The sequence below is a fragment of the Thunnus albacares genome, chromosome 11 (genome assembly GCF_914725855.1).
Source record: "Thunnus albacares chromosome 11, fThuAlb1.1, whole genome shotgun sequence".
In the NCBI taxonomy this organism is placed as follows: domain Eukaryota; kingdom Metazoa; phylum Chordata; class Actinopteri; order Scombriformes; family Scombridae; genus Thunnus; species Thunnus albacares.
In genome coordinates this window covers 13,865,958-13,878,533 of record NC_058116.1, presented here as the reverse complement: position 1 = coordinate 13,878,533, position 12,576 = coordinate 13,865,958, and the positions used below count along the sequence as shown (strand labels likewise).

Below are 12,576 nucleotides of genomic sequence, written 5' to 3'. Positions count from 1 at the left end.
AGTGTTTTGTTTTTCATATTTTTATGACTCCTAAAGCAGAAACATATTTGTAGAAAACAGGATTTAGGAACACTGGACGTGACGTCAGAGGATTATTTGCATACTGCGCAGTATTTATTGTCAGCTCGAGCCTGTGTACATCACTCTGCTCCTCCACAGCCCGACGTGTGTCCTGAATTTTCTCTGAGTAAATCCTGGTGAGTGTATTTTCATGGCTATTTGACTGAGTACATGTATTTTTTTTAGCCTTCTGTTATTTTAGCGTTTGTGTTGACTGTTGTAGTCACGGTTTACGAGTTTATTACGTTCCCTCTCGTCGTTTCACAATGTCCTGGCTCATTAAACGATGTCCATGATATGTCAGTTATACCCAGAAAATGCGGAATGTCTGACCTAATTAAAAAAATGTTACAAGAAAAGATGAAATGCTTTACGAAGGGCGTAACGTGACATTGTGGCGTTGTCTATGAAGCCAAACAAACACTACATGCTGTGTCAGTTAAGTAGATAATATATTTGTCTCGACATGTTTAACCTAAAGATGCAGCTATATTTGCCCTACCTTTTTTCAGAGTCGTAGGTTTATTGTTCAGAGGGGGTTTGCCATGGTTGAAGGCAGTCTGCACGTCTAAATTGCTTCAAAGGGCGGTGGTCCCTCAGCTGCACATGCTCTCTGACTGACACAAAGCTTTTCTCAAATCACAAATGCACACGCGCTGTATCTGTATTTTATTAGTGCATATATTTCATTATTGGTCTCAGCCCAAGTTTGTCATTTTGCATAGTAAAACAGATTATATAAATGATTATCAAGCTGCTAATTCATCCGTCTTAATTAGCTGCCTGCATGTTCAGGTGTGTTCTGACTGAAGCATAATTACTAAGGTTTCTTGGCTGTTTTTAGAGCCTCTGGAAACATGGCTGACAAACCAGACATCACAGAAGTCACAACCTTCGACAAGACCAAGCTGAAGAAGACGGAGACTCAAGAGAAAAACACGTTGCCAACCAAAGAAAGTAGGTGTTCCTGCGAATGAGATGAGAATATTTATTGTTCAAAGTGCTGAAATGTTAAGCAAATCTTTCTTTTGCAGCCATTGAACAGGAGAAGTCGACATCATGAAGACCAGGCCTCCTGCACACCATACATTCCACAAGCCTTGCCTTTTTTTTTTTTTTTTTTTTTTCTTCCTGTTCAAACATGAATTCAAGTTGCAGTAATTGACAAAACAATGGCTGTACAGCCACCACTTGATCACTCGCTATACACCCCTTTTGTACAGTAAAGAATGGTGTGACGTCAGCATGGGTTCCTGGTCATCTGTTGCTGTGGAGTTGAAGAGCAGGCGTACCATGAAACAACTTGAAGGACCTTCACTCTGACTTGTTGCCCTACTCTGGCCACTTGTGAATGCTCACAAAGCAAGCTGTGTTTCTTTTGTAAATCTGGAATGCACAAGTTTGTTAAATATGCAAAATAAAAAAAATGTAAATTGTCAATGTGTCTTTGGCTTTACATTGTAGGATTGGGTATTTAGCACATCTTGTGCCCCACCCACCCTGGGCATTAGGAACCACTTGAGAATAAAATCTCACTCTAACAGCTTGAGAGCACTTAAGTGTTGCTTCTTGCACATATAGTTACAAACTGACCCAAAAAGCACTAGGCTTCACAACTAAAGCTTGAACAACTGCTGTTAACAATGCGCCCACAGCCAAAAGCTGGAGGTTTAGCACTGGATGTTGAATTTGAATTTAAAAATGAAAATGTAATCTGGATTGAAATTTAAAGGGAAATGTGACTTTTCCAATTGAACTATACATCAATGCACATTCAGAATGTAGAAGACTTGCCAAAGAAACAATCCTTCAGATTAGAAAGTGTTTTGTAGAAATATGCTGATTCTCTGTCAATATCTAAGTGAATATCAAACACATCAACATCCTGGAAAGAGTATAGCTGAACAAATTCAGGAAACTTCAAGACTTAGTGCTTTGATTCCTGAGGCAAACTTCATTAGTCTAATGCTTATAGGAGGGTGGGGGGAGCTTTCCCACCCCACCCTCATTTAACGTTCAACCAGCCTTGTGTATTACACTCAAATATTTCTTCCTTGCAGCTGTTCCAGGTCCATGTTCAGCCCAGCCCTGAGCAGGAACACATCCCTAGTCCCTCCCCACACTGCCTCCAACTGTAGCTACAGCAGCTTCCCACTGCAAGGCTGCTTTAGACGTAATTCAGAGAATCTCCCCTGCCTGCCAAGACAGGTCACATCGAATGAATCTCAGGTATAGGATTAGGGTGGAGTAGTGTGTGTGTGTCTCAGTTTCAGTCATACTGTGTCAGATAAATGGATCAACTGATTGACTTGATGTCTAGTTAGATTAGAATCAGCAGCTCCAATGTGCAGTATTGCTATAAAATAAACGCAGTGACCATATAAGGCAGGTTATAAAAGCATGAATAGAAAAGATAGCGCAGAATTGAGAATTGTCCCCTGATGCCCTGATCACACAGGCTGTACCTGATCTTTTTGTTGAGGCTGACTGTAGCAAGCTGCCCTAAGGCCATGTGTGCTCATATAAAAGTCAGAAGCACTATAGCTTGAACTATCAGGTGACACTGCGGATTCACGAGTTCAGCCTCTGTTTTCTCAAGAGGTTTTTGCTGCGAAGCTTAATAAAACAAAACTCTGACAGGAAAAAATATTGCTAAATGTTTCACACTTATAAGATGGATCAGTATGCAAACAGCTATCAACAGGAAGACATGATTGAACACAGAATGGCAGCAAAAGTGCCTATTCAGGATCGTGATCAGTATAGTGAATTGAGTCTGAGCATGCTTTAAGATAAACGAAAGCCTTGGCCTTGTTCACCTCTTTTAATGCGCACACAACACCGAGGAGGCTGCTCTATTTGGAGGCTGTCACAGAAAGACAAACTAACTATTGAATGAAGAAAAAAAGAGAACCTGCTCTACCTCATTCTGCTGCTCAGGGACGACAGCTGTATCTCATGTGGGGTGAGAAAGAGAGAGAGGGAGCGAGATTACGTAACTGCAATGTGTCTATAGACCATAGCAGCTGTGCTGTAACAACAACAATAGGATCTGCTGAGGGATTGGCACAAGTTCACATTCATCCTCTTTCCCATGTGGCTGCATTTAACCTCATTTTTAGTATGGGAAAAATGGGGACATGTTTGTTTATTTTCATTTGGTATTTTTAGGATGCACCAAAAGGCCACATAATCTACACACAGCTGTGATGCCAGCGCCCCCCAAGTCCTCTACCATCCTTATGTGCAGTCTGGCCACACAACAGCTCCTCAGTGTCCTATTACAATGTGTGCTTTTGGGAGCACATTAGCCACACTTTGTTGAACTGCCCAAATCTAGCCGCAGACAGAATAATCCTGACAACCTTACAATGTGAAGGCATCTCAAGGGTTACCTCATCTCTACTGATGTTGCTTGTATGGGTTTACCCACTCAAGAACTGATGACCATCCATGAAAAGGGATGCAAATGACGCCGAAATGACACTAAGGGTTGATTGTGGTGAACTTGGCTTGAGGCACTAAGAGGCCATCTGCCAGTGTTGTGACGGGCACCCTCTGGACGGACTGTGTCTTGGGCTGACTGCTGCCCACTATGAAGAACACAGATGCCTCTGAGACTGCCTATGACTACATACATAATGTGCTTTGAGAGTAACACCACACCGGGACTGCTGCAGCCCGAAAAGGGGCTTATACTGTAAATCAACAGGCACATTGTACTGCTGTTTTGGCTCAGTGACTCAGAAGCAACTTATAAAGAGGTCTATGGTGTGACATGCATGATGGTAATATGAGATTGATGTGTGGCAAAAAAAAACAAAAAGCAATGAACACGCTGCACTACTAGATGCACATATGTCAGGTTCCTGCATCACATCAAATCTTCCTGGCCTATAAAACATAATGTAAGGAAGATTTGATGGTAAACTTGCTAATTAATATCTATTTCAGTTCATTTTTTAAAGATGTATGAAAGACTGTCGCTATATTTCAGAAAAGATGGGTTCTATTCTGAATGTGACTGATGTTATCGGTGCAGTCTGGGGTTAAATAACACTGTTCTTTGTGTGACACTGGAGTCTGTTTCAACATATGAGACACACTAAGTGTTATCTGCCTTGTAAACCCCTGTGGGCTGATCATCCTGTGTGCATGACATGGATATGAAATTAACCAAATAATCATATGCTGTTATAAACAATGAGTCACCGTATGAAAAACGGTGTGAAAAGATGTGAGAAGGAGGGCTTGATCAGAATCTGCTTTGCTAATGCAAATAAATGGATTGCCAATCAGATCAGTATTTCATTTTAAAACCCACACAATACACAAAATACAGTAAAACTTAATAAACACAACAACATGTTAGCAGCAAATTCATGTAACATCATAACCTGACATTGTCTTTATTGTACAGGAAACACTTGAGGGTCAAAACAAGGCTTGTTCCTACAGGTTATTATTATTATAACATGCAGGAGGAAGTGACAGGATCTCACAGCTGCTAGCTGCAGCACGGTGAAACTCATCTCCGTGTGTCTGATCAGTCCTCATGCTCAGCTGAAAACCTGAATGTTCGGTCCATCTTTCTTGCTCTCTGTTTCCATGGCAGCAGACAGGAGATTTTAGCTTTCCTTTTTTTCACATGATCAGAGAGACTGCAGTGTTGATGCTCTAAATCCAGTTATTCCAATTATTTCACTGTAGCCTATTGATGTCCATGCAACATCAATATGTCAAAAATTGTTGACTTGAATCAGTAAATCAGTGCGAGTGAGAATGATTTCAGAAATTTTCTTGTGCCTCTAATTCTCTCTTGACACAGTGTTCTTTTATCGCTGTACATCTATGTCATTACCTACAATAAATGTAACATTCCTAAAGATTTTATCCTGTCAGTTACATTTGTACTTAAACTGCAAAAACATGGAACGTGGAAAACATGTTCAAATATCAAAATAGCAGGTTTGAGAAGTAAAATAAGAGAAACTCAACTCCCCAGTTAACTATCTTCTGCTGGTTTGCTTCACAGTGACAGATCCCTCTGGGAAAAATGTTCTACCTGTCAAAGCATGTTTTTTTTTCAAGTTTAGGCACAGCTTTGCATTTTTTAGGTTTGCCTCACCACACAAATGTTGTTGAACAATGTATATATGTTAGCCAATGTGTTGTGTTGTGCTCGAATGGAACACCTGATGCATACTTGTGAATGGACAGAACAAAGAGACTTAAACTTTTAAGTCGCTGGCATAATGTCTTTATCAATGAAACTGGATCACAAATATTTAGATACATTCAGAAGAACAGCATTATGGCAGGTTATCATCAGTAAAGTGAAAATTGTCAAACATACCTAAAATCTCAACCACAGTATCAATTTCTGTAATACAGACGCCATAGTTCTAATGCAGAAAGATCACTTGCATGGATTTGTGATGTTAAATATGATTGATGATCATAAAATCTGTCAATGTGATTGATTCATATGAGAAGGATTATACTTCATTTTCACCAGTATGTATAAGTATGATAAAAAAAAGCTGCAGCTGTGACAAAAAACCTTCATTCATCTGTAGAGGGAGGTTCAGTGTCTTTATGTGCTTCATTCAGAGTGCACCGAGGAAAGGACAATTCATCTTTGTCTTCATTATCATACCGATGGTGGGAAAAAGCAGTGCTGCTATTGTGTGATAGGTAGACACAAAAGCTGAGGGTGTGAGCTGGCCAATCCCGCGACACACCATAATGGTTGCCATGTGTGACAAAGAAATTCCCAGAGATGTGCCTTGTGCTACACTCGAGACTTGTGGCAGATTCTATCTATCTATCAAATAAAAATGAAATAGTTATCCATGTGCAGATTTTGATAAAATAAATACAAATAAAGTAAAGTAAAGTAAATACAAAGAAAGAGTTGCCTGACCTGTTTCTTATTCTCCAAAGGCTGTTAACTTGTAGTTAGACTAATGAACAGCAAAATCCTGCTTAGTAGATAATGGACTTTGCATTTATGGTATTAGTCCTACAAAATTACATAGCGAGGCTGGCAGCCCAAGGGGCTTGTGGGTCATTATGTGAAACATAAGAACTCCCTGACTGAGGGAGAAGCAGACAACAATGTGAATCACATCACGTCATCACACATTTTCTTAACAGTTTAAAAGCAAAGGGAGGGTTGTTTTCTTACAGTAATAAGATACAATGAGACAAGCATAAGAACATACATGGGGACAGCCAAACAATTTAATTATACCCCCAGGGTATCTCCATTATAACCACAGACACTAGTTAATGATCAAAACTCCAATTTGCAGTATGTGTCAGCTGTTAAAGCATTTTGTCACTCAGCAGTCTGCTTCTGCCAGCAGTGTATTGGTTAAAAAAACAAAAAAAAAAAACAGCAAGGTTATTGAAAATGCTGTCCAGTGCAGTCAATGGTCATGAAAACTATGACAGCACATACCAAACACAGACAAACTGCATTTACGAGGAGGAACAAGGGGAAGTTGAAACTAACCTGCAGGCAGGGCTGTAGCAAGGGCAAGAGTTCAAATTTCTATAACACAACCCCATCTACTTTAGAGATCTTTGACTAGCCATCAAAAAAGAAAAAAAAAATCACATTTTATTTATTTGTTTACCTGACCAATTACATTTTCTGTAAATGTTATCACCCTTAATTATAGTCTAAATCTTGTTCAAAAGCTTTCTCTACACTGCCAGTTATGTAACTCTGGTAGAGAACATATTGTGTAGTACATTGCAGCTAAATTATGCAAACACACTGATTTCTCGATTCATTCACAACAAAAGACTAGCTTTGATGTGAACACAAAGCTCAAAGTAGAGAGCTCGATATACTAGGAAGTGAGAAAGGTTATGGCAATAGTTACTCAAAGAGCAACCTAATTCCAAGAAGAAAGAGCATACTACTTTTTTTTGGCTTGCTGGACTAGATTTTTAAAACTTAATTAACCAGGCAGATGTGTCCTTAGTGCACTGACAGAGACGCAGTGCAGTGTGATTCAATGTGACATGTGCATGCAACCTTTCAGCTGCAAAAGAGTCACCCTGGTGCACTCAGTAGCCCACCAGCTGAGAGCCTGGCAACCCAAACCCTGCCCTCAGCACCGATGTCTGCATGTACTTATAGTATATGTGTATATATGTGTAGCAGGAAGAATTCACTATGTTACATGTTATACACACATTCAGAATACTGAGAACAAGGTGAGGGTTTAAGCTAGCACGATGACAATGATCATGTGCGTCAGAGAGACAGGAAGCGAGAGGAATAAGTGTGAAGTGAGATGCCAGTGTGCGTGTGTGTAAAGGGGGGGGACAGCGATTATGTGGTAGTAATCATGTGATGTAAGCACTAGAAGTAGATGTTTTAGATCGGGAGAAAGTGCAGAGCTCAGACAAGCTGTCCTACAAATTGTGTATTTGACAGTTCGGTTGAGGAAAATATTTGACCTCTACAGCCGAGAGGGACAGAAAGATTTAGAGTGAAATAGGCGCTTGAGACCAGCCTTTAAGTGATATATGTATCAGCAAAGTAAGTGGTGCAGGTTTGGGTATGTTTTTATGCAAAAACGTGATTACTACTGTGATAAATCTGCATATTGCATTGAATATCTTTCTCTTAACATTAGTTCAAGCCGAGGGGAATTTCATTTCTTTGACTTTAACCTATAATTTATTTCAGAAAATGCAAACAGAGAAGTGTATATGTAGAAATTTGCTGCAGGGTTTGTCCTTCTGGTGCTGAGTAAGAAGTCCTTTCACTTGGCATCATCGGTCTCACAGCCCCATATAGATAAATGACCTCTACAGGGACACGCAGTTATTAGGCCAATAGTCACATGAATTAAGAGATGACATGATACCACAGCTTCTCCTATTTTTACTGCTTTTATCTTGCCTGGCTGTCTCTTGTGTGGTGTCTTTTTTGACCAAAACTTTATTTACCACATTCATTTATGTGGTTCATGCTTTGTCACAGTCCCAAGTTTAGACTGCAAGATGCTTAGGGTCGTGTGCTCTGCAGGAAATGAACTGGCTTCTTCTTGAGAAAAGAGGTTCAGAGTATTTTCAGCAGTGATCGGTACACCATGTGTTTAGTTACACCTCTGCCTTCAAACAATTACAGAGAAAAATACAACAACTAGTTTTTACATTTTGTTTTGTGCTTGTTAGCTTTCTGTTATTTCCCATGAATAATAGGACAGGGCACTGGTACATCATCCACTAATAATCCAGTTAAGTCTCAACAAGATCATCATACTGCTCTTGACAAATCCTCAGAGCTCCACTATGTGTCAACTTCTCGTCCTCCCACTTACACAGTCAGAGTGATGTTTGTCTGTCTGCACACAAATGGCAATTCTCTGAAATGATATATAATATTCTTTTGAGCATTTACATAATATATATAATGTTCTATATGTAATTTTTAATGTATGTGTATTGGATACTGGCAACAGCACTTCAGATGGCAAAAAAACATTAACAAGTGTTATCATGCCCTGACTGTTAAATCTCATATCACGCCTTATGCAATATACAGTCATGTTGTATGTTACAGGAGCTGCTTGTTTTTGAATTTGTCATAACCTAGTTGCTCGGCTGTTTCCCGAGTCAAGGTATGTAACAGGAAGTGGTTAAAGAGCTGCAGTGCTGTACTGTATGAGCAAAACTTTGCTGTTCAATGAACTGTGCGGGTGGAGTAACATACAGTACCATCGTGTTTCATTAAAGCTGAAGATTCCTCTGAACTGAGTCCTCGTCATTGAATCTGCAGTTCTCAGATAGAGATGAGAAACTTGGGGGATTTGTCAATAATTTTAACAGATGACATAAAGTACTGCAGCATAAAATATACATGTATATGTTGATATGTAAATTTTACTGTAAATGACTGTTATAAAGCTCCTGTATTGTGTTCATATATAGAAAAAAAGTATTAAAAAAAGAAGCATATGCAGAGATTTACGATGACGTCATGTTCTGTGTGTGCTAATATTTTACAATACTTGTCACATGATCATCAGCATTGCAAATGTCAGGCAGTGATGCAGAACATTTTGTGCAGATTGTAGTTGTTGGAGAACAGCATGACATAAGCCTACCAAGAGCTGCACATATTATACTTGTGAGACTGCAATAGTCTGTTTGTATCTGTTGTATGTGTTTTGTTTTTGTGTTGTATTGTACAAGTATGTACAAGTATGTATTCCAGGTGATAGCTGTATTAATGAATTTAACGGTTTGATTTTTTTCTTACATTTTTCAGTGAGCACCATGATCTAGAGTAAACTGAACTGAAAATAGATAGCTCCTCTGACAGAAACCCACCTAAACCTGGTGCTGGATTCAGACAACGTGATGAAAACCGTCTGAGGAATGTGCTCACTGTAGCTATCAGTGCTCCCACAGTCCAGGCCAGATAAAGCATGTCTCAACTAGATGTAATGTTTATTGGCCAAATGCACGCATTTATATGTTGATCCTTTGCAAAGGCTTGCAGCTATGTTTATATTTGTGATAATATCATGAAAGCACACAGACTTCAGTTACATCTAATGAGTTCTGCACCCATGGCAGCAATATTCTAAAAAGCTTGTTGTGAAACAAAGCGAATAAAGCTATGGCATCCAGATTTGGTCTGAGAATGGTTTAATCTCCCCTTAATTAATGTGGATAAGCACTTGGATAGGCGTGTGTGTGTGTGTGTGTGTGTGTTGGTGTGCAGCTCAAAATGGGCCTGTGGAAGCCATTGAGACAAAGTCTAGTTCAAAGTTTTTGAACTGTAACTTCCGACTTCTGCTATTTATGACATTTACTCTCTTCCTTTTGTCGCGAGCTGTTTCCACTTCATGCTGTGCACAGAGACAGAGGAACCTGTAGGTGTAACATGCAGGCCTCATTCCTGTCTACTCAGATCTGTAACATGCAAATATGAACCAACCACGACTTGCATGTTACACCAAAACATACTGTGCATATAGTCCAGTTATACCTTACAGTATAATAAGTAATAATACTTACTTTTATATCCCTGTATTTTGTGTTTTCCTGCAGCAATAGCCACAAAGCCAATTTTAACTAGGAACAGGAAATTAAATCTGGTTGTTTTCATTTTCATAGACTTTTGTTGATAACCACACAAGTCTGTAATAACAGAGCAGCCATGTTTCAATGTATTGTCAGGAGCCTATAATCCCTACAATAGAGCAGGCACATTAAAGCTCTAGTGCACAGACACGGTGAGAGTTAAAAGTGATACTGCAGCATGCCTTATCCTGTTAGGCATGCAGTGTACATGAGCACTGCACTGAAGTGATGTAGGCTCTCTTCTAGGGTGCATAGTTTTGTAATTATACCCAGCATGAACCTCCCCGGTTAAGAAGAATAAAGTAAATTCTGACCTTTAGGGTCTTGCCACTTTAAAAGGTTAAATGGCGATCTGAACCCCTACGGACATCAAAGACATGCAAACTGCTGCTACAGTATAAATCCGTATCACTTTGACAAGAACCTTTATTGTCACAGTAACATGTTCCTTTCATTGTAATGTTGATAATAGCAGTGTGGAAAATAGTCCACAAATTTCAATTCTACAGATGCATGAAGTTGCAAGTTTTGTATTACACCTAAAAAAAAACATACAGACTTTTTAGGGTTCATCCCAGAACTACTATTAGAAGGTATGAGGTTTACTTATGGTAAAGTTGTAATATTTCTTTAGGGAGATTTTAAAGCACAACCTTATCTGAACAAGAGCTCAATAAAAGAGGCTGTTATGGATTTAGATATAGTCATGTGGCAGGAAGTGCACAGGGGAAGTTCCCCTTCCACTCGCCACAGATTTGAAGAAATGGAAGTCAAAAACAAACAAAAAAGCATCTTTAGATAATATCTATATGTAATGTTGTTTAGTGGTGTGTGGGATCTAGTCAGGATCACTAAGGAGGAGGAATCACAAGAAAATAATGTAGTAGTTCATCACTTAGACTGGCCGAACTGAAAAGTCAGCATTAATGCAGAAGACGAAGGCTATATCTCCTCCTCTTATACAAGAAGAATGTGGTACAACTCTGGCAAAGCAACCGATGTACTTCAGTGCAGCATCCTCAGCTCTGCAGCAGAGCAATTTGCATGAAAGCTTTGTTTGAGACAGTAACAGATTTAACAGGCCACTATATGGTCTCTGACCGGGCAAGCCCATTAATAAATAATTGGAAACCACACATCAACCCTCATGAGACGTCTGATGCTTCCCCATCAAGTCACCCTCACAGCATGGTACAACTGCGTCTGGATGCTGCATTATTAATGAGAGGAAAACGGTGGGTAGTCCAGCTGAGGCCAAAGCTTTACATTTACCCTGTGTGTGTGTGTGTGTGTGTGTGTGTGTGTGTGTGTGTGTGTGTGTGTGTGTGTGTGTGTGTGTGTTCGGTGATCTTACAGACAGCCTCAATCCCCCAAGGTCTGTCTCCCAGGTCGCACTGGTGTCAACCCCATTTAACAGCAGCCTGTCATTGTGTAATCTGTGGGCAGCAGATGTTCCAGGAGGAGCACCTGGACGTGTGAGATCTACCTGGATTACAGGAGGATTCTGTTGGGTCACGAAGAGGACAGAGCCATAAAATTACTGTAAAATGAAAAACCCAAGATGAGCATCTTTTGGACACCGAATGTAGGAAATATAAACAATATCAGAAAGTTGTAGAATGATAGTTTTTCTGTCTTGCGCTATCATGTGGCACTTGATTATTATCATTTCTTCACAGTTTGATGTATTTCCACTTTCATACAAGAAAGCACCTGCACAAAGTCAATGCAACATTGTAATCACTTGTTTGGTCGTATGTCCTTCCAAATTGTCAAATGTGGCACAAAATAGATGAGCATGATGGATATTGAAGCTCTGAGGCCAGATTTATTTCTAATAGTTAATCAGTTTTTTAAGTTAGGCGATGGCTGTTTCACACAGCCTTTTCAAATGTGGCTTTTATAAAGACTTTGGTCAGAGCTCAGCAGTTTTCAAACACATTTAAACACATTACCTCAAATAGTGTATCGCAATATATTTGATGAGCAGTGGCCCATTTTCATAGCAGTCAGTATTCTCTGCGGTGCATTCGTTGCTCATGTCATCTCCCACTCAGGGCAGGATGTGGTTGTGCACACACATTGCTTTCAAAATAACTCTTCAACAGCCTTGTTTCTCCTTTTATAGTAAAAACCTTGCTCAATGTGCCAAGGGCCACAGTGAGCGGATGAATATCTGTCCCCACATAAAGGAGACTAATGTCCTCAAAAAAAGAGTATGCATCTTGCAGGGGGGGAAGGGTTAAAACTGTTGTTACTGGAGTCTGCTAATCTCAGTAACAAATGCATTATCAAATTAGAATTTTATCGACTCATGTCTGCAACCCTGGAGCCAATTTAAGTGAGAGGAGAGTATTGCCTGAGTGAATTCTAGGAAGTGTGTGGGGGGGGGGGACA

At 39.8% G+C, this 12,576-nt stretch overlaps 1 protein-coding gene across 1 annotated transcript; it reads left to right on the top strand.

Moving 5' to 3' along the window:
- Positions 1-85: 85 nt before the first annotated feature.
- Positions 86-1,500, top strand: tmsb4x (thymosin beta 4 X-linked). The gene is made up of 3 exons (XM_044366146.1): positions 86-197; positions 905-1,017; positions 1,095-1,500. Exons 2-3 carry the CDS (start codon positions 918-920, stop codon positions 1,121-1,123), a joined length of 129 nt encoding a protein of 42 aa, XP_044222081.1. The 5' UTR covers positions 86-197; positions 905-917; the 3' UTR covers positions 1,124-1,500.
- Positions 1,501-12,576: the final 11,076 nt, after the last annotated feature.